This window comes from Peromyscus leucopus, chromosome 6 (assembly GCF_004664715.2).
Source record: "Peromyscus leucopus breed LL Stock chromosome 6, UCI_PerLeu_2.1, whole genome shotgun sequence".
Classification (NCBI taxonomy): domain Eukaryota; kingdom Metazoa; phylum Chordata; class Mammalia; order Rodentia; family Cricetidae; genus Peromyscus; species Peromyscus leucopus.
This window is the reverse complement of record NC_051068.1, coordinates 132,353,727-132,380,084: the sequence shown is the minus strand read 5'-3', so window position 1 is coordinate 132,380,084 and position 26,358 is coordinate 132,353,727. Positions and strand designations below refer to the sequence as shown.

The following is a 26,358-nucleotide window of genomic DNA, read 5'->3' as shown; positions in this document are numbered from 1 at the left end:
GTCCTGTGGTCTTAAGTAAAGTCTTTAATCTCGTCTGAAGCCCTAGTCTTCTTATCTGTAAAATGGGGATAATATTAGCTACACCATATATATATATGTGTGTGTGTGTGTGTGTGTATGTGTGTGTGTGTGTGTGTGTGTATTGAGGATTAAATACAAAAATTCAAAGGCTTAAGGCAATGGCTTGAAACAGCATCCAGCTCCTTAGCTCTGTATGTGCCCAATACCCCACAGTAAGGAAACTAGACAGAGTACTTAAGGATGAAAGGACTGACTGCCGGTACTGTCCTGTTTTGAGATTCTCTCTCTCTCTCTCTCTCTCTCTCTCTCTCTCTCTCTCTCTCTCTCTCTCTCTCTCTCTCTCTCTCTCACACACACACACACACACACACACACACACTCAAATGTATGCATGCACAAAATGGATATTATATTTAGAAACTCTAACCAATTTTGCCATAAATAAATGCATCTGTGGGAAAATATACTTAAAGTGTGGGGGTGGGGGGATCCATTTTCTTCTCTAACTTTTTTTGTAGGTTAAGAAGTACACATTCTATCTGGGTGGTGGTGGCTTCACACCTTTAATCTCAGCACTGGGGAGGCAGAGGCAGGTGGATCTCTGAGTTCAAGGCCAGCCTGGGCTACAGAGTGAGTTCTAGGATAGACGAGCAACACAGAGAAACTCTTGTCTTGAAAAACAAACAAACCAAAAAAAAAAGGTAGCTGAGTGGTGATGGCTCATGCCTTTAATCCCAGCACTTGGGAGGCAGAGCCAGGCGGATCTCTGTGAGTTCGAGGTCAGTGAGATCTAGGAGAGGCACCAAAACTACACAGAGAAACCTTGTCTCCCCAAAAAAAAAAAAAAAGAAAAAGAAAAAAAAGAATATTCATTCTAAAAGAACAATCAAAACAACAAAAAAAAAACTTTCAAGTTTCCCAGCGTGGGAAATATGTATTTTGGGTTTTGACTGACACCTGGCTGAGTGTGAAGAGTGGAGAAAGTCACCTCCCTCTCAGTGTGAAGGCCATCGGACACCACCAGCCCGTGTGCTGAGCTGACTTCAGTAACAGCCTATACCTCCCTATCCAGCCTGTCCCAATTACTTCCTTGCTTTTAAAGTCTTTCTTTTTGATTTCTGAAGTCCTTTTACAATAGAAAACGGAATCCTCCATTTTTAAAAACGTCCATAGTTAATGCTCATCTAAACAGTGAAGTCCTGACATTTAATCTCCGTGAACTGGAACGCTCTGATTTCACTGTTTTCAGCTGGTAAATGTCACTCCCAACATTGTTGCTTTCACTCACACTTAAGCGCTTTCATCTGCGGTGGGCGCAGTGTGTCAGAGAATTCTTTGTGCACCACTTGGGGAGGGGGGGTGGGGGTGGCGGCAGCTACGCCCGGCCTTTAAAACGGGCAGAAAAACTGCTTGCAAGGCAAAGACAACCCCGTTTTTATATGGTGTCTGTGAGTACACAGTCCTGAATTCTACCAGATACTCTTTTAAAGCTCAGTGAGTATGGGCCCTGCTGGGCTCCCGGTTGGCAGCCAAACAGCCCCTTCTGTGCCGGGCAGGCGGGGGCTGCTAGTGCAGGGGCCCCTTCAGTGTGCCTTCTGACTTCCCCTCTACCTTGTCTGTTGGCTCCCCAAACCATTTTCAACCAGGATGCTGGCACCCACCCACCTATAACTTCATCTGTTTTGTGTATTTGTTTAGTTTGAATATTGCTTTGCTTTGCCTTTTAAGAGAGGCACCCCCTGTGTAGCCCAGGCTAGCCTAGAACCTAATGATCCCTCTGCTCAGCCTCCCGAGTGCTGGGATTAAAACCACAACATCTGACACTTTTTTGGGTTGAGGAGAAGAGTCACTTGTCACCATTTGATATGAAATAGAAAGTGGCTATTTTCCTTGCAAGCAATTGACTCCTATTCTTATATCTGGTTCCTCTTTAAATTCTCTCTGTGTGTGTCCATGTGTCTGTGTCCATGTATATGTGTCTGTGTGTGTGTGTGTGTGTGTGTGTGTGTGTGTGTGTGTGCGCGCGCGCGCATGCATTTTCCCTCTATCCTTTTATCTCTTGGGATTTTCCTTCTGTTCTTCTTGGGTTCTTCCATCTGTTGCCTCCTCCCCACATCCCAACCCTGGTTCCTTCTGGGCCTCTGCCTCCTGCTAGTGCTCAAGTCCCTTACCTCACCCCTCCTGCTCATGCATCTTCATGCTCTGCTGCATCCCATTCTCCTCCCCATCTGCTGCCCGCTGCTGCTCAGTCACTTAACTACTCATCTGCAGTTCTGGTCCCTCTCGTTTTCCTAGAGAGGTGAGTCAGCCTTGGCCTGTGCTGCGGCAGACAACAAACAGACTCAACTCATCCTTTGCCACTGTCGTGGGTATAGATCCTCAGCAGAGGTCTCAGGCGTGCATGTGTTTTTAGGGAGTTAATGCTTCTGCCAGCCAGTGTTTCCAATTTCCTGGCAGCCCATTTGAAGCCCAGAAATAAAACTCATACAAGAACCACTGGAGTGGAATTTTAGAAAACCATGGACTTTTCCATAACACATGGATTCAAGTCCCTCCTCTGTTACTTATTAACCACATGACCTTGGACAAATTCATTCATTTATTTAACAAATACTTAGTGAATATGTTTATTTGTGCCTTGTGTTTAGTTCTCGGGAGGCTGTTAGCCCCCTGACTTCCCCTCCTGTATTCACAACGAATTCAGAAATAAGATGCAAGCGTAGAGATGTTGCTCAGGGTAGGGTGCTTGGCTGAATCCATAAGAATGGGAAGACTAAGAAGTAGCTCTGTAATGCTGTCTCCTCCTGAGATCTGTGAGTTCCTTTTGCTCTGGTGAAGCAGGAAGTGAGCTTTATACTTGACCAGTGGTTGCCATAGTAAACAATGTGAGTATTGCTTGTCTGTTCCTCCACCTGGAAAATACAGGCCCACAGTCCTGCAGCAATCAAAGCTATTTACAAAGAGTGTGAGTGAATTGCCATTCACTAGGTTTAGTATATCTCTTTATTCTCTTTCTGGATCCCTAATTTGCTGGGTTTTCTCCTTCTCCTATTATTGTTTTGTTTCTTTAATCTGGGAGTCCTGATACTAAAGCTTTTGATTTCCAGTACATCAGCTTGAATTCATTCATCCTGGCCAAATCGTTGCTAATCCAATCTGTGTGTTTCAAACTCACTAATTTGGACAGAGAAGGTACTGGGAACGATCAAATATACTTTAGAATCATGAAACTGGCTGTACCTGCCTAGTCAGCTGGTCACCGTTTATCTAGTGCATGGCCACAGGCAGGCTTCCTTACAGGAGATTGTATCTCTTTATTCATCACAGTCAATGTTATTACATTATCTGGAACAATACTTGTATGGTTTCTCTACTAAGAGACAATAATTCAGGTGAGCCTTGAAACTGCCATCATTCAGAGGAGTAGGGTAAGGGGAGCCTTGAAACTATAGTCCTGCAGAGGGACAGGGTACATCATGAGTTTTAGGAAAGGATGTTTCATCCAGGCCATTTAGACAGCCAGAAGCCACTGAACATAAACCGTGGCATGAGCAGATTTGCATTTGAGGTGAACATGCATTAGATGCATTGCATGCATTAGAGAGATAAAGAGGAAACAGGAGGGAGAGGTGGACAGGTGGTAGGCCTCTGAGTCAGGTGAGAGAGGAATCGGGCCGCAGCAGGCAAGGGCAGTAGAAATCTAGAGAGGCCAGAGGAGGGAAACGTTCCGAGTAGAATTAGGAGGGCTTGGGTCTAAAGGGGAATGGAAGAAACAATTTTAGGTGGGATAACTATTAAGATACAATTTCAAACCAGGTGATGGTGGTGCACGCCTTTAAGCCCAGCACTCAGAGGCAGAGGCAGCTGAACCTCTGAGTTTGAGGCCAACCTGGTCTACAGAGTGAGTTCCAAAACAGCCAGGGCTACACAGAGACCCTGTCTCAGAAAAAAAAAAAGAAAGAAAGAAAGAAAGAGAGAGAGAGAGAGAGAGAGAGAGAGAGAGAGAGAGAGAGAGAAAGAAAGAAAGAAAGAAAGAAACAACAACAAACAAAAAGATTTGAAACGACTTGGCTGCCTGGGGCCCTGTTCCTGCAGGGTTAGAGTCACTAGAGAGGACCGTTGCCGCTGAGGAGAGAGAGGCCGACCAGAAAATGAACAACAGAGTCCCCACAGGGTGCAGGGTGACACTGCCCTCACCCCACACACGTTTGCCAGTGCAGAGGTAGAAGAGGGGTCATAATGAGAACAAGCCCTGTGTTAGGGATACTTGGGGGGGGGGCACGTGCTTTCAAGAATACCAGCATAGAACACAGTCTCCTGTCTCCTGCATAATCACATCTAAATAGTCAAAGTGCGTGAAGTCTCGTTCCACATACCACATGGGATGCTAAGCCAGACATTTTTTATCCCGTGAACTTATGTCTATTTTATTTGTTTTGTTTTAACTGCCTTCTTTTGCTTTAAAAGTTGCCTGGGATGGAGGGAATTCGGTCTCTGGAATGGGCTGTCCTGTGGTTTGTTTTTATAGGATGTTCTTAGAAGTTTAAGATTCTGAAAGAGCAGTCTAAAAGCAGCGATCAAGGGAAGGATAGCGGATGCTGTTTCTTGCAGGGTAGAGAAAGGAGTGCATTTTACGGCTTCAGAACAGTCAGTGCCGTTCCTCGTTCGGTCCTCCCTGTCTACGTGCTTAAACGATGAGTGCCGTCCGTCCGTCCGTTCCTCTTAACTCTTCTCTGTCTGGTGTCTAAAGGGTTTCTGTAGCGGACTGACCATGTGCCACATAGGCCTGGCCTGTGGCCTTCCAGGGGTCCTCTGACCTCCACCTCCCCTTCCCAGTGCTAAGTTCCAGGTGTGCACAGCTGTACCTAGCTGTTTCTGGGGGTTCTGGGGATACAAACGTGGGTCCTCATGCTTGTGGGGCAGGCACTGCAACTGAGCCACCTCCATTTTAAAGCTTGTAAAGAGCGTCAGGAACGGGACACAGACTGTGTACCTAACGGCTTGTTCTAGAAGCTTTCTGTTCACAGTTGGGAAGTGCCCACTGTCCAGAGCCTTTGCTTGTGCTGAGGCCTTGTGATGTTCAACTGGCCAGCACCTACAAAGCGAGTGGGCAGTCTCTCTGCAGGTCCTCTTGAAACAGTGGTGGCCTGTTTTATGCAAAGAAGCATATACTAGGGATTGAATACAAACCACATTTATAGATTGAGTTCCCCGAAGGCTGACTCGTCATCCCAAGCCCTTAGCACCAAGAAGCTGCCGGATACCACTGTGATGGTGTACACATTTTAATTCATGTAGTCGTCACAACAGTTCTGTGAGTTAGTTACCTGCTGTTCTTACCCCTGTTTTGTAAATAAGAAAGCTGGGGCATAGAAAGAAATTTAACTTAGCCCACGTCTGATGGCTAGATAGCAGAGACAAGACACAAACCCAGGTAGCCCAAGGCTGCAGCATCCAGATGGTGATCATTCAGCCGCGCTGACCCTCTGCTCCTGCATAAATTCCACAATAAAGACGTGGAGGTAAGACAACCGGAAGGGATGGGCTGGTGGTGTAGTTCGAGTTACAACATGGATTTTAACACACTGGCTTATAGTTAATGTCGAATTTAAAGTTTGTGTCTGTTGCACACGTGAGTGCCTTGCTTCTGTTCCCTTTAATGCCTTCCCTCTGCCCTCACTTCCTGTACCCAGAGGGAGCCTGTTTCTGTTTCCAGACCCAGCTCTCAGTTTCAAAACCTCACACCATGGCGGCCGGGCAGGGACAGCTGATTGGAGTTAGACGCAGGGAAGGTACGAGTTGGGAACAATGGGCAAGCGGATTGGAGACTGCATGGCACTCACTCTCCCTGGAGACACTCTGCCACACTCGGGAAGTGTGATTTAGTCCTGGATAAGATCGTTCCATTTCACACCCTAATGCACTGTCTAAATCTCGTAATGGACTTTTAAGTCTTACCCTCAGAAATCCTACCAATAAATAGCACGGTGCAATTGTTGGCTCTCTTAGCCGAACCACACAAAAATAGGGGTTCATTTTTTATTATTATTTCTACCTCTCTTTTTTCCTTACAAACTACTTAGAGAGAACCTGAGAACTGACTGCCCAGCGGAAGGCGCCTGGACTGCGGAGCAGCAGTACCCTGGGCTGGCTTGGAGGGAGGGGGCAGAGGAATTCAGTCAGAAGAGGCACTGTAGAGCCGGAAAGAACGGCAGCTGTCCTGTGCCACGGGGCTTCTCTTCCCTGAGCCCGCGGGCCGGGCTCCCGGTAGCTGCAGCGATGGAAGACTGTCCAGCTTTTCCTCGCTGACCTTCACTGTGACCCAACGGGAGAGATTCTGCTTGACTCTTCATTTTAAATGTGAGGGAACAAGCAGAGGAGAAATAACGGCCCCACGTCACACAGGTGAGGGCGACCGAGCCGGGCACGAAGCAGTCAGCTCCAAAGTGTCCCCAGCCCTCCCTTCCCTAGCAGGTCAGATACTCACCGGGCAGAAACGCGTTTCCAGAAAACATGGAACTCCATCTTTGAGTTAGGAGCTCTAGAGGGTACAGAGTTCTTACAGTGGCCGGGAATTCCTTTTTAAAGAAACTTTGGCTTTGGGTCAGGCAAGTCCTTTTCCAAATGACTTGTTGGATTCATTTAAAGCCTGCTGCCCATGCCTCTAAACGTCTGTTCTGACAGGAACCTCACTCTGTTCCGCTGATAGACTGAGTGAGCACCCGGCCTCAGTGAGGCTGTGATGCCAGTCAGGGCCAGCAAACCATCCCCCACGTGCTCCGAGAAGGGATGGGACAGAACCCTGGAGACTAAGGCGAGCTTGGGTAAACCCAGGGATATGTTACCTTCTAACGCCACCTTTACATCCTGTCTGTCCACGTCCTCTGAATGCCATCAGCTTTTAAAAAGTATTTTGGGTAACTATGGAGCAAACTCTGAGGCCTTAGGCTAGCTGTCACCTCCAGGGGTACTTGGGGTGTAAGAGGCACTGAACCTAACGGACAGAGGGAGGGGTTTCTGGCCGAACATCTCTGCTACTGAGTGTCTAGAGTTGTTCAGCTAGACTGTTTGCCCCATGGTGGTACTGAGCAGGAGGAGGGAGGATGGCTTGTATTGGCTCTCCAGTACCCATCTTTGCTGGTTTAGTTAGGGTTTTACCATGACCAGGGTAATTCTTATAAAGGAAAACATTTCATTGCAGCTGGCTTACAGTTTCAGAGGTTTAGTCCATCATCATTATGGTGAGAAGCATGGCGGCATGCACGCAGACACGGTGCTGGAGGAGGAGCTGAGAGTTCTACATCCGGATCTGCAGGCAATGGGCAGATAACTGGCTTGAGGTTCTGAGACCTCAAATCCCAACTCTTTTTTTTTTTCCTTTTATTTTACAATACCATTCAGTTCTACCTATCAGCCACGGATTCCCTTGTTCTCCCCCTCCCACCCCCCTCCCCTTCCCCCCAGCCTACCTCCCATTCCCACCTCCTCCAGGACAAAGCCTCCCCCGAGGACTGAGATCAACCTGATAGACTCAGTCCAGGCAGGTCCAGTCCCCTCCTCCCAGATTGAGCCAAGCGTCCCTGCATAAGCCCCAGGTTTCAAACAGCTAACTCATGCAATGAGCACAGGACCCAGTCCCACTACCTGGATGCCTCCCAAACAGATCAAGCCAATCAACTGTCTCACCTATTCAGAGGGCCTGATCCAGTTAGGGGCCCCTCAGCCTTTGGTTCATAGTTCATGTGTTTCCATTCGTTTGGCTATTTGTCCCTGTGCTTTATCCAACCTTGGTTTCAACAATTCTCGCTTCAAATCCCAACTCTTAGTGACACACTTCCTCCGACAAGGCCACACCTATTCCAGCAGGCCACACCTCCAAACAGTGCTGCTCTCTATGGACAAAGCATTCAAACACATGAGTCCATGGGGGCCATTTCTTTTTCTTTTGTTTTGTTTTAGTTTGTTTTGTTTTTCCGAGACAGGGTTTCTCTGTGTAGCCCTGGCTGTCCTGGAACTTGCTCTGTAGACCAGACTGGCCTCGAACTCACAGAGATCCACCTGCCTCTGCCTCCCAAGTGCTGGGATTAAAGACATGCGCCACCAACTCGGAGATCTGGGGGGCATTTCTACTCAACCACCACAATGTCCCCCATAGTGTCAGGCATTTGACCAGGGGCAGGTTTTGACCTTATGGACTTGTGTCATTTTGAGTTAGCTCTCCCTGCGTCCCATCTGTGGTTCAAGATGTAAACTCTCAGCTGCTCCTACTACCATGTCTGCCACCTGCTGCCACGATTCCCTGCCATGATGCACCCTATCCCTCTGGGTAAGTTGCCTCGGTCATGTGTCTTACCACAGCAGTAGAAAAGTGACTAATTTGCCACCGTACCTTCTCCTGCTGCTTTCCCTTTGGCACACACAGACCCGCTTGTAAGAGTGATGTGGGTTTCAGTGCCGTACCTGAAGCCTGCCAGCCTGCAGTGTCGTGTCTAATCAAGTAGAAATTCCAAGTGCTGATGTACACCAAATCATCAGAGAGTGGCTGAAAGTGAATATCCCTGGCCTTAGACTCAGGAATTCCAATTTAGAAAGACTCTACATTTTTAAATAAGAGTCCCTGGATGGCTATGGTTTGGAGAGCTCAGAACCACTGGTGTAGAATTGCTTTTCCACTCAGTAGTTTCAGTGGATAAGAAACTCTTGAGTGGTGCAGAGATCGACTGATGAGTTCCTCCGATCCTGCCAATGCTCCTGCTTTAAGTCTGCAGCAGGAGGAAGTCCTTCATGCAGCCAGGCAAATGGCATCATTCAGATAAACTTGAAGTCAATAGCAACTTTGGAGATACTGCAGAGCTACTGGGCATCACTGCAGCATTGCTGGGATGCTGGGAAATACTCAGACAACTTCAAGAAGAAACCACTTTTGAGAAAACACACAGAGAATAGAGCACATGTTCTTCAGAGGATTGTAGCTGTTCATTCCAGGTGTGAAGTCTAAACTTTGCTCTAAAGTATCATGTTTAATACAAGAGCACAGCTGTTTGGTGCAGTTCAGTTGGTCAAATTCCATTTTGTCTGTTTTTTGGTCTCCAACTCTACTTCATATTCTTTCTATCTATCTACCTATCTATCTATCTACCTATCTACCTATTTACCTACCTATCTCTCCCACAGCCATACACACACACACACACACACACACACACACACACACACACACACACCAGGGAGGTGGGGGGGGGTCCATCAGTGTTTTTCTGTATCCTTTAGAAACATCGTCTTAGAATTAAGCAGCCAGATATTCTTCTATAAAAGCTCTTATGCTTTCTTTAAAATACAAAATTAGTTTGCACATAAAATATTTAAGGAAAACTGCAGGCTGATTTTCAGTCCAGCAAGATAGAAATTTAATGCATAGGAATTCAGACAAAAATTGAGGAAATGTCCTCTGAAGCTCTCACTTACCTGCTTACGAGAAGGCCTCAACAGGAGCCAGGAGTTGTATAATTACTTTGAATTCAAGCCAGTTCTTGTTTAGAAAGGTTATTCCCTTTTCTGTTTTAAAAGGGTTAATCCTTTTACTATTTCCTCTGCAGAAAGGCCTTACTCATGGTTGAGCTTGCTTGGATTGGGAATACTTGGGAGACAGTGCACACCTCAGTATTTGTTTGTGAGAGTGTCTCCAGAGACCGTTAAGAATGAGGACTCTAAGCCAGGTGGTGGTGGCGGTGGCGGCAGCGCATGCCTTTAATCCCAGCACTCAGGAGGCAGAGGCAGGCGGATCTCTGAGTCTGAGGCCAGCCTGGTCTACAGAGCGAGTTCCAGGACAGGCAGGGCTACACAGAGAAACCCTGTCTCAAACAAACAAAACAAAACAAAACAAAAAAATGAGGACTCTGCTCTAATGAATGGATTAATACTTCAACAGGTAACAATATGGTGGCTTTATTGGGAATTACTGGAAAGCAGAAGTAGAGCCATCACTAAAGGAAGTAGGTCCCTTGGGATGTCTTTTGGGGCCTTTTGATGCTCTACCCTCTCGTCTGTCCCCTTTACTCTCTGCTTGGCATTTCTTCCTGGCTGTGATGGAGTGGACCCTTTGGAACCATGATGAAAAGAAATCCCCCCCCCCCCTTTTAGTTGTTTATGTAGTTTGTTACAGCTGTACAGAGGTAGCCAGTAGCCAGTCCACGAGTCTGCCTTACTCCACCGGCATGCTCCAGCCCACCACTGAGTTCCCTGTTCAGACTCTAACACTTTCCTAACAGTTGCCAGGTTTTCACCTGTAAACTTCCGATTACACTCTGCCTGGCACCTCCTTCCCTTCATCCTCCTTCTGGCTAAAGTGGGATTTGATTGACAGGCCTAACGTGTGCCTGTGCGAGGGAGAGACAAACCCAGACTTGACCTTTGTGTCTTGAGTGCGAGTCTCAGCTCACTCACTGATAAGCTGCGTGATTGTGTACATGGCCATGAATTTCTCTGTCCCTGTGGCTTTTATTGAAAATAGGAAAATAGCCTCACAGGGTTTTAAGACAAGGTTTCTCTGTATAACAGCTCTGGTTGTCCTGGAACTCGCTTTGTAGACCAGGCTAGCCTGGAACCCAGAGTTCTGCCTGCCTCTGCCTCCCCACTGAGTGCTGGGATTAAGGTGTGCTCCACTATTCTTGGCCGCCATTGTAAAATATCAATAAGGTACAATAGCCCCCTTCATCCATGGTTTCACTTTTTGCAATTTCAGTTACTCATGGTAAGCTGCACTCTAAAAATATTAAGTGGAAGACTCTAAAAGTACATAATTTATAAGGTTTCCGTTTCTGTCTTGAGTAGCATGAGAAATTCTGGCCTTTTCTTCTGTGTCCTTCCCAGCACGTGAATCTTTCCCTTGTCCAGCATTCCCACTCAATGTATACTACCTACCCGTTAGTCACTGAGAAGCATTCTTTGTTATCACAGTGACAGTTATAGCATCACTGTGCCTATGTTTAAGTAACCCTTATTTTATTCAGGAATGACCCCAAAGTTCAAGAGTAGTAATGTTGGCAATTTGAATACGCCAAAGGAAAGCCATAAAGTGCTTCCTGTAAGTGAAATGGTAAAAGTTCTTGATTTAAAGAAAGAAAAAAAAAAATCGTATGCTGTGGTTGCTAAAATCTGCAGTATATTTTTATAGTTTTCTATTTTATTATTAGTTATTGGTAATCCCATATTATACCTTGTTTACAAATTAATCTTTTTCATGGATATATATATATATACATATATATATATATATATATATATATATATATATATATATAAAGGCATAATATATATAGGGTTTGGTATTCATGGCATGAAGCAACTGCTAAGATAGATCATATCCCACAGGTAAAGAAGAACTACTATAATTATGCAAGATGAATAATTACATTAAAACACATGATTATATTAGGCTCTGCCTAGCAAAGAGTGGGTGCTCAGTATTGCCCCTGCAGCTCTGGCTGGCTGTGCATCAGAAAGTCCTACCTTAAGGCAAACACTGGGCCCCTAGGCTTTTAAGAACTTGTTGAAAACATTTCAGTGGATTGAAAATACAGGGAAAACTAAAAAGACTGAGAAGGCAGGAAGTTGGCCCTTTGGTCCATTTGTGCAGAGAACAGGAAAACTCCACGATTCTGTTTCCTCGGCTGATAGCAGGAAGCAGTCAGGAGACCCAGAAGCCGTGCTCGGCACTGGTGATGGTGTGGCTGGGTTTGTCTGTCTCTTCTAAGTCTTGATTTCCTTCATGTACTTGGCTTAGCAGTTGCTGACAGTGTGGGCACTGACGAGCTCCCAGCTCCTTTACTGGCTTTGTGCTTGGAGGAGAAATAGCCTTCAACAAGTATGAAACGTCTAAACAGTGTAGCCTTAGGTCTGGCGGGTGTTATCATCATGCACTGATCTCTCCAGTCCCATATGTGTATCTTTTTATTTCTTGTCTACCTCCTAGAATGTAACCTTTATGAAAACAGGACTTTGATTCACCAATACATACATCCTGAATGCCAGAACAGAACCTGCCATGTTGCCTTTGCTTAATAAAAATATCTTTTGAATGGGTGAATCTGTAAATGGGGAAATTGAGACATGGAATAGGTAAAGATACTGTCCCAGGTCACAGTGCCATTCTGCAGCCAATCCAGGATAGCATGATTACCAAGCCTTAGCCATAAGCACCGTATTATTTAATGTCTTCTTAAAACAATTAAATAGATGTTTTTACTCATTTACATGGTATAATATTATAACTTGTTATACAATGTATAATGATCACATATTATAATTTTCATGTACTGCTCTCCTGTAGTTATTTTGAAATATATAATGGCTCCCACCTGCAGTTTTCCTTCTGTGCTGTTTTACAGCAGAAATACCTTCCCCCCATGATCTGTGTTTTGTTCCAAGTCACCCACTCTATGCCTGCTCCCCCCAGTCTCGAGTGACCTCAAGTCTACTCAACTTCCACACCATCAACTTTCTTAGCTTTCACACATGACTGAGAACATGAGGATTGTCTTTCTCTACCTGGTTTATTTCATTTAACATGCATCTTCCAGTTCCATCCATGTTACCACAGGTGAGGGGACTCCCTCCTTTTTTATGGCTGTCATTCAACTCCTTGATGGACGGTGTGAACACAGAGTCAGTAGGGAATTCCCTCTGAGCAGGAGTAATCAGTGATAGTTTGTCAGTCTGGAAACTTAACAACTGGACAAGATCTCACAGGCCTGAAGTTTCCTGTCCTTTCCAGTAACTCGGTTAAATGTCAACAGTGCTTTGAATTGCCCACAAATGCAAGTAACTAACTGAGGAGCTGGTGTTTTGTTTTTTTGTTTTTAACATAATTCTTTATTGATTCTTTGGGAATTTCACATCATGTACCTCAATCCCACTCACCTCCCAGTCCCTTCATATCCACTCCTCACCCCTGCATCAGCTACCCCCAAAAATTAATTCAAAACAAACAACAAAAAAAACCACCTCACTCCTCTTATCTTTCCAACACGTCTTCATTCATCCTAGTGGCATCGGGAGCTACAGTGTGTCATACAATATACCCCTTTGTCCAATCAGCTATACCTGAAAAAATGTTCATTGCAACGAGTCATTGGTCTGGATCAAGGCCTCTGGCACACCATCATTACTGGACCCTCACCAAAACTCCTCTTGGATGTCCAGCTATTGCCTCAAGTCATGGAGGTCTTGCAGTTATCGTTACACAGGACCATTTCCTTCACACACTCCAGCAGGTCATAGGTGGGTCGATGTTAGGGTGGGCCAACCCAAGGCCCAGGATGTGGGTCTGGGTGGTAGCTGAGCTGGTCAGTCCAAGCCACTGAAACAGTCCTCTTCAGGCGAGGGGCAGAGCCACCTCTCCTAGGCCCCATGCCATTGAGGCCAGCTCTCCCACTCCCATGGTGAGGGGTGAGGCCATATCTCTCAGGCGTATGGGTGGGGAGCTCTCCTGCTGCAGTGTCCAGCAAGGGCCAGGGCCAGTGAGAGACGGGGCTGGCTCAGCATGGCCCTTGGATTTCAATATACATGGTTCCTATTATCCCCTGTGCTAACATGGGCCATGGACATCATCACAGACCCCAGCGCCAGCAGGAACACAGAACTAGATAAGCCCTCAGCAGCGGCTCGAGCCCAGGCATCACCATGGCCCTGATGGCAGCATAGGCTTTCCAGATCGGTATGGCCCCAGCAGAAGCAAGGCCCTCCGACACCAACATGGTCTCAGGAGGCTGTCCACACTCCAGGCATCTGCTCAGCCCTGGTGGCAACAGGAACCATGAACATCAACCCAGACCCGGCTGCTGCTGGCCATGGACCCAGACATGGCCCAGCAGCAGCAGCCTGGAGGACTCCATGGCCTCAAGGCAGGCAGGCCACCAAGATCAGCATGGCCTGGTTGAGCCAGGACTCTTAAAGCATTGGTACAGCAGCTTAGATAGAGCCTGTGGCTTGCTTACCTTTTAATGTGGTTTTAAAGAACCACGGATGTTATGTCTAGGTAAAAAGAATTAGAAAAGTGACTGAGAGGAGACAGACTTAGATCATCAGGTTGGCTTTGACTTAAAAGCACTGGTTCCTTTCTCTTGAGCCTGTTTCAATGCCATTTCTAAAGTCAGTGTGTAGAAATCAACAAATATGAATTCCAAAACAAAAATAAAAGCAGTTGGGATGGACTGCACTGGAGCCACAGATGTCAGCACAGAAACATGTGGTGAGATTAGTTACGCACGGACATGTAGAGTTCAGTGCTCACAGTGACGGCAGACAGTCTGTTAGCGCAGACCTGGCAGAGACCTTGAGGTTTATAAACTGATTCAAGTGTTTAGGATTGACTCGGTTATTCCATGTTGGTCCTGCTGTTTAGATGTTCCTGCCTGTTACCACTCAGATGACAGCATGTAAAAGAGAAGAAATACACCTTAGCACAATGTGAGCCGAGCCCGTGCCTCCTCTCATCCGCTAGCACAGGCCTCCGCTGCCTGCTGTCCACACACTGATGGTGTCTACTCAGCACTGCCCTGCCCCAGGTCACCCCAGCCTTCCGGACCGACGACCGCTCCGTCGTCTAACCATCCGCCCTGCAGTGACATCTTTTTCTCCTCCCTGACCGTCTCAGAAGCATCTGTTTCGGTTCTCTGACACGTCCCCGTGGCTGCCTTTACCCTCCTCATCCCCTGTAGAAGGCCGTTTGTTTATTTTCTCTGTACACCTGGGACACTTGCACATCTCCCTTTAGAGCGAGGTCTCACGGGTGTGTCGCCCTTCACCTTCCTGTGCGGTGGGCCAGCGCTTCCGCCCTGCCCGAGGAAATCGCAGCTGTGGGAGTGTCTGTCCTCTGGCACGTGGACTCTGCATTTGCTGGTCTCCTAGTCCTGGTTCCTCTCAGCCAGTTAGCGTTTTCCGTAGCACAACACCATCCCTTCTGACTGACTGGATAAAAGAAGTTAGGGAAGTACGACTGAGAACTCTAGAACCGGCAGGGAGCTAATGAAATAGCCACAGCGCACAGGGGGATGACGTCGGAGCTGAGCAGGCAGGGCCATGCTGCGGCTGGTCCCACTGACACTGGGTGCTGGGCCCTGCCAGCGCCACCTTTGCCACTAGAACGGATTCCCCTCCAGCCCTGCTCCTTTGTGCCCGTGGCTCCTGGTCAGATGGAGGCAGACATCTGGCCCATGTATCTACTGCAAAGGGAGCCTAGAAAGGGGTGTCTCCTGTGCTGTGAGAAATGGGAGTCGGCTGCTACCAGAATCAGATTTTAGAAACAAGCTAAACTTGTATGTATGTATTATGTACTGGGCAGGGTCTCCTTATGTAGCCCTGTTTGTCCTGGAACTTGCTATGTAGACCAGGCTGGCCTTGAACTCACAGGAATGTGATGTGCCTGCCTCTGCCTCCCAAGAACTGAGAGTAAAGGCATGCACCACCACACCTGGCCTCCCGTGGAACAATACCAGCAGGATCTGCATGACTCTGGTGGCCACAGGGTATCCCAGAGGAGTTCCGCTGAGCATCAGTGAGGATGGTGTACTAGAAGCCAGAGGCCTTGAGTCAGACCAGTGACTCCTGCAATGAACATTTGCTAGTAAAGCTGATTGGACAAAAGGGTAGACTGCGTGACACACCACTCCAACGCCACCAGGACGAATGAGGAGGTGTTGGAGAGGTGGGAAAGAAGGAGAAACAAAGAGGTGGTTTTTGTTTGTTTTTCATTTTTGTTTTGTTTGTTCTTGTTTTTGTTTGTTTGCTTGCTTTGTTTTGGTTTGTTTTTTTTTAAATTTTCTTTTGAGGGGGCACTGCAGGGGTAAGAGGAGGTGAGCAGAATTAGAGTACATGATGTGAAATTCCCAAAGGATAAAGAAATGACATTTTGTGTGTGTGTGTGTGTGTGTGTGTATTAAACACATACATACATATATATTATATATATAAAAAAAAGAATGAAGCCTTGGCATGACTTCCAGTCTCACCTTCACATGCCCTGTCCTGGATGAACCTAAACTGCATGTCAATGACCTAGAACCAACACAATACCCCGAATGTCTCAATTCTGAGTTCAGGGTTGAGAGGAGATTCCTGCTGAGCTGGGAGTTAACTTCAAACTGAGGTTAAGCATGTCTTTTCATGCATGCAGATATTATGTTTCAGCCAGTGAGACTTGACCTGTGTGACCCAAATATTCAGAACAGCAAACCTGTTATGACTGTTCCTTGGTCCTTGGCTGGTGCATCTCCCCTCATGACACCATATGTAGAGTGGCCTGGTGCATCCCTCCTCATGACATCATATGTAGAGTGGCTGGTGCATCCCTCCTCATGACATCATATGAAGAGTGGCCCGGTGCATCCCCTCATGATATCATATGAAGAGTAGCCTGGCCTCTTTCTGTTTTCTAGATCTATGGCATACATTACCTTTAGTGCATCTCTCAGACTTCCCGCTTTCACAGTATATTTATTGATTTGGTCATTCATCCAACAGATACACATGGAACACCTACTGGTTGATAGTGCCAATAGGCTAGTTAGAGAATTAGACAAAATAAAGGATTGTATCAATCAGTATGCTTTTTAATTGCCAGTCACAGAAATTTTGATTCAAACTGGCTTAAGCAGAGATAGAATGTGTCCCCTCACATACCTGGTAAGTCTAGGGAAAGACCTGGTTTCCTTCAGGCACAGCTGGATTCATGGATCTTAAACCTGGTCTTCAAAGGGACCCTGGCCTGTCTTCATCGCTCAACTCTGCTTGCCTTTGCGGTGGCTTTATTCTAAGGTTCCCCACATGATAGCAAGCTAGATGTCAAAAGTCCCAAATCCACGCACATCTGGCTTCCAGTAGAGAAAGCACTGCTTCACCCAGACACGGTGGACCTCACCTATAATCTCAGTGCAGAGCAGGAGGAGAAGCCACAAGTTTGAAGCTACCCTAGGCTATGTATGTATAAGTTCCAGGCCAGCCAGCCAGGACTGTATAACACCCTGTCTCAAGAAAGAAAGAAAGAAAGAAAAGGAAAGAAGACACATTCACTCAGCCCTCAGCAGGCCTATCCAATGTCCTGCTGTCTTATGTGCTCTTGGCTGGACCAGTGGCATCTGGCAGAAGAATCCAGTGCTCTGGTCAGACAGGATTTATATGTGCCTTCCTTCTAGCTGGACATAGTCATTCAAATACTTAAGAGCAAAGGATATACTGGTTCTCCTGAGAAAAAGGTAAACAGATATTGGCTGTTGGCCAACATAAAATACTCAATGGTATTTTTGTAAACTTCTTGTGTTGTTCCAGCTTTTTTTTTTTTTTTTTTTGGTCTTATTGTTTTGATTTTCGTGTGTGTGTGTTTGTGTGTGTGTGTGTGTGTGTGTGTGTGTGTGTGTGTGTGTGTATTGGGGACTTGTTTCTTGCTTTTTCATTTTTTGTTTGTTTTTTAGGGAGAGAGAAAGAACATAAAGTTGGGTAGGGTAGGGAGGTGGACCGTACCTGGGAGGACTTGAGGAAGGGACGAAGTTGATCAACATAAATTATTAAAAAGAAAAACCTGTGGGGGAGCCATTGTGTTAGCAGCCACCTAAGTGTGAATCTGTGGTTGGGTATGTGCAGTCAAGTTCCAAGTGGCCAGTCGCCAGAGGGGAGCCTTTGACTCGACGTAGGCTGAGCATGAAGTAGTCGCTCTCTGTCCTTCCTCCCCTATACCTGCCTCCTCTTTTCCTTGTAGGCAGCTCTGTTCTGTTGCAGACTGTAGAGTGCCTTTGAAGTAGGTCGTACCAGTACTCGGGGCTTACAGGATGGTGAGGAAGAGACCGCCAGGGCAGTGAGAATTTGTGTTTTCAGTCATTACATTAAAGGTGTTTAACACAAGGCTTCTTTTTCCCCAATGCTTGGAGTAAATCTCTGTGGTATGCTTCTTAGAAAAATAAAATCATAATCCACATTAAAAAAAAAAAACTAGGCTGCTGCAACTCAGAATTAAAATATGTGCTTAATTAAAAGTGGTTTTCCTTGAGATTAGTTTGCCTCCCCCCCCTCAGTTCCCCCCTTAGCTCCCTTATCCCGGACTACAGGTCAAAGCCAGGGCCATGTGCACACTGTGTCAGTAACTTTATCCAGGGCCTATATCGTGCTCCCTCAGACTGTTGATTGATGATTTTGTAGTTTTGCTGTACCTGTGCCTTTTATACAAGGTGCCTCCGAGTATGGAGATACAGAAGAATGGCAAGAAACAAACAGAATACCTCTGATTTTCTCTTCTACCAGCCTCTCACTCCCACCCATGGTAGGCTGTCTAGGCATCGCTCACCAGGACCAGGTCATTTATCTATTAATCACTTGTATAGAGCCAGCTGGATGTTGAAGAGAACACACATGGATAAGTATGTTTTTTTTAAACGACATATTAAAATGTTTTGTGTCACTCAAGTTCCAACAAGCTGTCACTTTAGTTTTGTTCCATGCTGTTTTAAAGAAGAGTGATATAAAGAAGCGCTTTAATAGTGGTCGTCACCTGGAAAGGTGTAGGAGAGCTCGAAGTCCTTCTTGGTTGTCTTGACTACAGAAGTCTTGTGGACGGAGACCAAGGATGCTGCTGACCATCCTGGGCTGCACAGGGCCAGCCCCACAACTGGGAGGGGGCCCTCCAAAGCCTGGAAAGGACTCCGAGTAAGTTTGTAGGTGTCAACCACAGTAGAGACAGACTGGAGTTGTGGGACTGACGGGTCCCTCAGCCTGGTGTTCCCGTGTTTAAGCTAGGAGGATAAATGTCGCCTGAAGCCATATAACCTCTCTACCTCCTAAGCCTGTGACCAAGCAGATTGCCTGCCTTCTTATCTACAAGAAAAGAGAGCTGAGCCTCTCTCAAATGATTACTGTGGGTAATAATTAGAGCATTTTATGTGTAAAGTGTTTGGTGTGGACTGTGGCCATAGTGAGTTGCTGATGGTGGTGAGAGCCACTGCTGCTGCCCAGTCTTGGGTCCCCCGCAGCCTGTGGACCTCTTCCACCCCAGCTCGGGCTGTGTCTGTGCTGTGCTGCTTTGGGGGTCTGTTGATCTCATGGAGATGAAGGCTGGACTCTGGCTCCGCTTCGTCACTGCTAACCCAAGAGACATCCTAAATGAAAAGTTTCTCCATGAAAGACAGAAACCATTTAAATTATAGGAAGAACACATCAGAAAACTACAAAAAAAGATCGATCCCTCCTGAGACTGGGCAGAGAGAGCTCTGTGAATGGTGTCTAGGTGGTCATGCTGGCGGGAAGGATGGAGCTAGGCTGGATGACCCTTGCCACCTTAGCCATGTTTGCCCGGAGGCAGGCTGTCCATCCGGGTGAGAGTCCTATTGTACAAGGACGTTCAACCCTGTATCTGAAGACCCATCCCATTGGAAGAGTCTCTGATGTTTTGTGGATTTGGTTTTGGAAGGATCTTGTGACATTGTGCATGATGCTAATAGGCATGTGTAGACAACTACAAGCCTCCTGTTTCGTAGTTGGGAAATCAAATGATTTATTGGGTTTTACTAATTCAGCCAATATGGGCATATGAGGAAGATACTGTATAAAACATTTTTCCTCTCAAATAGTAATAAATTATCTTACTAATAAGTCTATGAAATAAGATTCCTCTCATTTCTTCAAATCAAAGACCAATAAAAATTCTTTACAGTTATTCTGTGACTGGAATTGTTACTTCATTTGTTGAATTTGTTTAAAATTGATGGCTTTCTGGAGATATTAGCAGAACTCCAGAAATACTAGAGCTCTTCTGTGTTACAAGCCCAGATTCAGTTCTCTTGAGGGAAGAAAAAAAAAAAGCTTCATTCATGTGGCAGCCCTCTTTTGAATGTCCATCCTGTTTGTGGGGTGGAGCCCCAAGAGATACTACATTATAGTCATTGAAAGCATTTTCTTCTACATTAAAAAGACGTCAGTAGAAGAAAGAGAACTGAACGGATGATAGTTAGATTTTTTTTTTTTTTTTCTGTTTTCTCTGTATTGTGGGACACTGAAGATTCGTAAGGCTCCGGGAAGAGTAGAATCCTCCGTCCAGTGAGTACTGAGAATAGCCAGCCACTGTGTTAGAGTCTGGAAGTTAAGTGACTGGTGGTGCTGGCGAGATGGCTCAGAAGGTAAAGCATCTGCTGTACAGTGGGAGCATCTGAGCCTGGATCCGCAGCACCTGCGTAAAAGCCACAGGAGTCTGCAGCCCTGAGTGGGCGGGTGGAGAGAGACAGACGTGGGACTCCAGGGCTAGCCAGCCGCTTAACCAAAACGGCGAGCCCCAGATTCAGCGAGAGACCGTGTCTCAAAAAAATAAAGTGGAGAACAATAAAAGGAGACTCCCAGTGTCAACCTCTGACCTCTACATGTACATGAATGAGTCAGCATACGAGATACATACACACACACAGAGAGAGAGAGAGAGAGACAGACAGACAGACAGACAGAGACAGACAGACAGAGACAGAGAGAGAGACAGACAGAGAGAGAGAGGATGATGACGTTATGTGGATTGCCCCAAGTCACACAGCTGGAAAGCAGGAAAGCCAAGACATCAAAGCTGTACATGGCTCTGAGTACCTTGCCTTCAGTATACACTGTCGCATCTGTATTCTTAGCAAGAAAGACTTAACCAGATTAATAAATCCCCCTGTCCCCAAGATTAGGGTGTTTTTTAATTCAGAATGGTCCACTGAAGACAGTATTCTGTATTTTGATTTGGTCTTTTTTTCTTTTTAAGGTGCTATGTAATGGACCAGGAACATGTGTACCTATCTGTGTGTCTGCCCTGCTCCTTGGGATTCTTGGAATCAAGAAAGTGATCATTGTCTACGTCGAGAGCATCTGCCGTGTGGAAACTTTATCCCTGTCTGGGAAGATTCTTTGGCACCTCTCTGATTTCTTCATTGTTCAGTGGCCAGCTCTTAAGGAGAAATACCCCAAATCTATATACCTTGGACGAATTGTTTGACAAATGGTAACTTAAGAGTCTTGAGAATTTTCTAATCACCAATAATATTTACTATAATAGCTATCTTTATTGTAAAGTTTTCCAAAAGCCCAAAGAATTACCAGTGATGAAGAATTTAAAGTGTGAAATAACTCAGTGAGGAAAGACAGACAGTAGGCACAGAGTACCATCAAATCACTATGTCTGTGCACTAAGATATTTTTCTAAATAAAAGAGTATAACACTGCTTGCAGATTTTCTTTTGACTCTTATAGCCATGAGCTTTTTTTGTTTTGTTTTTCTCCACCTAAATATAGAGTTTGTATGTTTAGTAACATTTCCTGTTCTACAGCTTTAAATAAAACAGGATTCTACATTATAAAAAGAAAAGAACAGGATAAGCCGGGCTTGGGGTAGGTGTTGCTGTTTCAGCAACAAGAGGTGTGGGGGCGGAATCAAGAGTTCATGGGTATCCTTGGCTACATAGCACATTTGAGGCCAGCCTGGACTACATAAGGAGCCGGGCACAGGGAAGTGAGGAGGCGGGGGGGGGGGGGGGGGAGGGAGAGCGGGGAGAGAGAGAACAAGGTGCTCCTTTGGTTTTGTTCAGACACGTCAGGCCTTAATCCTTCTGTGGAAGCAGTGATGTCCCCAGTGAGCCACCACAGCCTGAAGGAAGCAGTTTGTTAAACTGATTTCACGACAGTTTACACTCCACAGGCTTCCAGCTCTCTGGCCATAAACAAATGTCTCTCTTCAGTCTTCAGTCTTCCTTTCTGTGTTGCTGGCCTGTATCCAGACAGTATTTTACAATCTGTTTGCTTAAAATAAATTAAAAAGTGACCAGTGTTGTAGTTATGAAAGCATGATCTGTTGATCGGGAATCTGAGTTCTCCAACATTAAAAAAAAATTAACGTTATTTCCAATGTGATGGCTGTAATTGTCTCTAGCCTTTTGAGATGCTTAGGCCTCCTGGTAGAGGGTATATTTATAAACGTTTGTGTAGTGCTTGCTGTGTGCCAGGTATTTTAAACACTGTTCAGATAATACCTAGTTTCAACCTGGAAGGACTCAATGGGGTGGAGACTCTTACTGTCCCTGTCTTATAGATGACTCGTCCAGGATCACATGACTAGGAATTGACAAAGATAGATCCGAACCTAGGTAGGCCTGCTTGAGAGTGGGACCAGTTTCATGAGTATGTGGCCTCTGCAGCCAGAGTGCCATACTCAGGGGGTCCCCACCCTCTGCTTTTTCATGTATTATTATTATTATTATTATTATTATTATTATTTGTGTTGTTATTGTTGCTGCTGCTGCCATTGTCTGGTGCTTGAGATTAAACCAAGGATGAGTACTTGGCCTCTCAGCTCCACCCTCAAACATCTTCCTAATCTTAAACAGGAACTCACACTTTAGATCCCACAAATTATGTAGCTGGTCCTGCTTGAGACCGTGCCCCTAACAGAACCGTGTCTGTGACAGATGTTCGCAGCGACTGCTTAGTGACTAGCCTTCAGTGTCGGAGAGAGTCTGTGTGGTGTATCACTAAAAGCCGAGAAGTATTTCCCCAGTTCGGTCTGCTGTGAACACACAGAGCCAGGGTAAGTTCCAGATTATGCGATAAAGAAGTGCATGTCCTGCTGTATGTCACTCTTACAGATCCAGGTCGCACTGGCAGAGGTGACTGCTTTGATCTTATAGTAAGGGACAGTTTCCTTGCTGTGCCTTTTTATACCTTTGAGAAAGAATGTTCTAGTTTCAACTTGAAACGAAGATCAATAGGTAGCTTGTTCTTTTGTGTTTCTCTTGGAACACTCCAGAATGAACCTTTTCAGTATAAGACACCATTTATGCAAAACGAACTGAACCGGCCTTCAGATGAGAGGCAGGGAACCCACACATCCTGCCCACACCCACTTCCCTGTAGATTTTTATCTACTGTTTAACTATCCCGAAAGGTCTCAGCAGCCTTCCAGGTCAGAAGGTCTGTTTCAAAAAGGATGCCCAGAAGTCATGGCAGGAAGCTCACGCCTGGAACAGAGGGCACTGTGATCCATGTCAACAACAAGAACATTGTAGGACTTTAAAATGAATAGCAAGAGGTTGTTGCTACAAAGGACCAAGCTTCCCTTTACAAAAGCAACTTAAATACATTACTTTACCTTCTGAAGTAACACAGTGAGTTGAAATTGGAAGGCCTGTCCGCTTTCTGTACTGTGTCTTAGGTTGAGTCAATACATTTCTTTTATATAAAGCCCTGTCTACTAAAAGGAGGGATGGTGGAGACGGGGGAGGGGGGGAGATAGTGGATCCGCATGCAAATAGGTGTGGGTGGAGACCAGAGGTCTCTACCTTTTTCTTTCCAGTCCTGGTCTTTCACTGGATTGAAGCCCTCCCCATTCAGCTAGGCCAGTGAGCCCCTGGCTTCGGCTTCTGGCCTCCACTCCCAGCACTGGGATACAGGCACACACCATCATGGCAGGCTTTGTGTGTCGTCTGGGGAATCTGAGTTCAGGTTCTCAGACTTGCACACAGGCACTTCAGCACTGAGCCACCTCCCTAGCCCCAACTAAAAGGAGCTGAATGCCTTTGCAACACTAAGCACCTTCAGTCGCCCGCGGGAACCTCTCTTAAGTGTTAAGGATCGCATCGTAATGGTAGAGCAGTTGTCTCGCATGTTAAAGCCTTGAGTTCAACCACGATGCCAAGGAAAAGACAGAAATTAGTGTTACCAGAACTGCCCCTTATCCTTCCTTCCTGTATCTCTCTGGTATTACCTTCACTGTTTCTCTCATTTACTAAATCCATCTGTGGATTCTGCCATTGATAAAGTACCTACCTTCAGTCTACCCGTTCCTTCCCGTCCCACAGTCTCCACCCCTACCCCGCCCTCAAGCACTAGGTAGGTGCTCTACCGCTGAGCTATCTCCCCATCCCCCATGGCCACAACTTAAATGGAACTCGGCGTAAATTGCTGATTTGATTGATACATTTTGTTAAGGAATCGAAGCACAGAGAGGCTAAATAACTTACTAAATGTAACAGAGCTTGGATTTGACCCAGCCTTCTCTAGCATCTGCCAAGACACCTTTTTGCCCCTCCCCTGCTTCAGTGCTGAGGTTTGAATCGAGGGCTATGTGGCTACATTCCCAATCCCAGACTTCCCTTCACACAGTACTGAGGAGGAAATCAACAGGGCGTCCTGAAGGAGTGGGCCGTGTCCTCGCCTCTCTTGAAAGAGCTGTCAGAAGTCTCAAAAGAGACATTGTAGGTGAGATTGGAAAGGCCATGCCTGAAATCTGTCCATCTCTGTCCAGCTTAAATTTCACCTCCATAGTCTTCCTTGTCTCCTAGAGCCCAGTTTGGATTGAGTCTCCAAAGAACTCGGACCCAGCCATCTGCAGGAAGGTGACCACAGGGTTTGCTGCCTTTTGAGCGTGGCTGGGCCATGTGCTCACGAACACCCGTGGACGGAGCAGATGAAACACTTCATCCAGAGTGCTTGTTTGGCTTCAGGACTGTCTACCATTCTAATTCGATCTCCTTGTTTCTCACTGAGCAATACTTGCACCAGAGTTCTGGACAAAATATTGACATTAATCAAACATATAAGTTCATATATATCCAGACTTGACGCAGGGCTGCTTTGGTAATAGTTCATCCAGACCAGAGGGCCTGGAGCTTTTTGGTCTCAGGTATTACACCTTTAGAATTGTCAAAGACCCCAGTGAGATTCTATGTGTGTTTCATTTGTCAAAAATTATCATGCAAGGGCATATTCCATTAACAGCAATGATGTCATCATATATGGTGGATCTGGAAACTACTGTGCAATAATAAGATCACCAATAACCAGGAAAGTGGAGACTCACATTCCACCCACACAGGCCAAGTACTCAGACCCAGGAGTTTATCATCATCATCATCTTCATCATTGTCCTGATCCTCATCATCGTCATCCTCACCATCGTCATTATTACCTGTTTGGGTTTGAATGAGATTTCCCCTGTAAGTCCCAAGCATTTGAACATTTGGTCACAGCTGGTGGCTGTTTGAGGATTAGGAGGTGTGGCTTTGCCCGGGGAAGCATTGTCATGGAGGGTGGGCTTTGAGGTTACAAATGACCCATGCTATTTTCAGCAGTTCTCTCTGTTTTCTGCTCGTGGTTTGAGACGTGCGTTCTCAGCTGTTACTCCAGCTGCCACGCCCTGCCCGCTGCCACACTTCCCTGCTGTGATGGGGACAGACTCTTTGCCCTCTTGGAACCATATACCCAAAATAATCCCTTTCTTCTTGCCTTGGTGTGGTGTTTTACCACAGTCATGGAAAAGCACATGATAAACAGCCTTTCATCTCAACCACCAACCCCCTACCTCATCATCCAAGTTCCTTTTCTTTTTAAGATTTATTTATTTTTGTTGTTTGTATAAGCACTTGGCCCATCTTGTCAGCTCTACTCTTAGAACTAAAGTGGTTTAATGATTTATTTATTTTTAAACTTTTATGTGTATGAATGTTTAATTGCACAGATATATGTGCACACGTGCATGCCTGCCTGGTGTACTCAAAAAACAGGGCGTTGATTCCTGGAGCTGGAGATAGAGGTAGGAGGTAGTGATGATGAGTCACCATGAGGGTGCTGGGTATTGAAGCTGGATCCTCTGCAAGAGCAGCAAGTACTCATTTCTCTCTCTCTCTCTCTCTCTCTCTCTCTCTCTCTCTCTCTCTCTCTCTCCTTCTAGAACCTTTAATTGTGGAAATGTTCACACCTAGTATGAAAATGAGAGCAATGGCATTCTTTTTCTGTAGCAGGCCCCATGGACATCCTCACTGCCTACCCCACTGCTGTAGGGTGGGGCATGGCTAGTCCGTTTCATCAGCTGTTCCTTCCCTATAGATGTAACAACCGTCTTATTAAATAAGAAACACAGAACAATGTAAAAGAGAAAGCCGAGGTCAGAGCTCAGAGCTAATCTCACCCTTCCTCCTGCTGTCCAGCTTCGCGAAAGAGACCTACTTCCTGTCGGTTCGTTTTTTTATAGTATGTTGTTCTTCTCATTGGTTGTAAACCAAACACATGACTGCTCGCACTTCTGAATGTACAGCCCTAGTCTAAAATATGTCCAATGCTGGCTAATTGAACAACAGAGATCTATGGATAAAGCGTGTGACCAGACACTCTTGCTATGGCTCTAATAGCTCTGACCCCGGACAACTTATTTATTAACAACAATCAAAAAATATTCAGTACAATTAGATACACACACTTCCTTCCCACTCTGATGACAGACCTGGGGCTCAGCACTTTCATCATTTCACTCATAGATACTTGGGTTTCAGTAAGATCTCGAGGAGA

At 45.9% G+C, this 26,358-nt stretch overlaps 1 protein-coding gene across 1 annotated transcript in view; it reads left to right on the top strand.

The window, feature by feature from the left end:
* LOC114700456 (UDP-N-acetylglucosamine transferase subunit ALG14 homolog) overlaps nt 1–21,189 on the top strand; it is a 77,835-nt gene extending 56,646 nt beyond the window's left edge. The window contains exon 3 of the mRNA XM_028880081.2: nt 20,789–21,189. Within this exon, the coding sequence (XP_028735914.2) occupies nt 20,789–21,019 (231 nt within the window). The 3' untranslated portion in view covers nt 21,020–21,189. The remainder of the gene's footprint in view (nt 1–20,788) is intronic.
* The last annotated feature ends 5,169 nt before the right edge of the window (nt 21,190–26,358 follow it).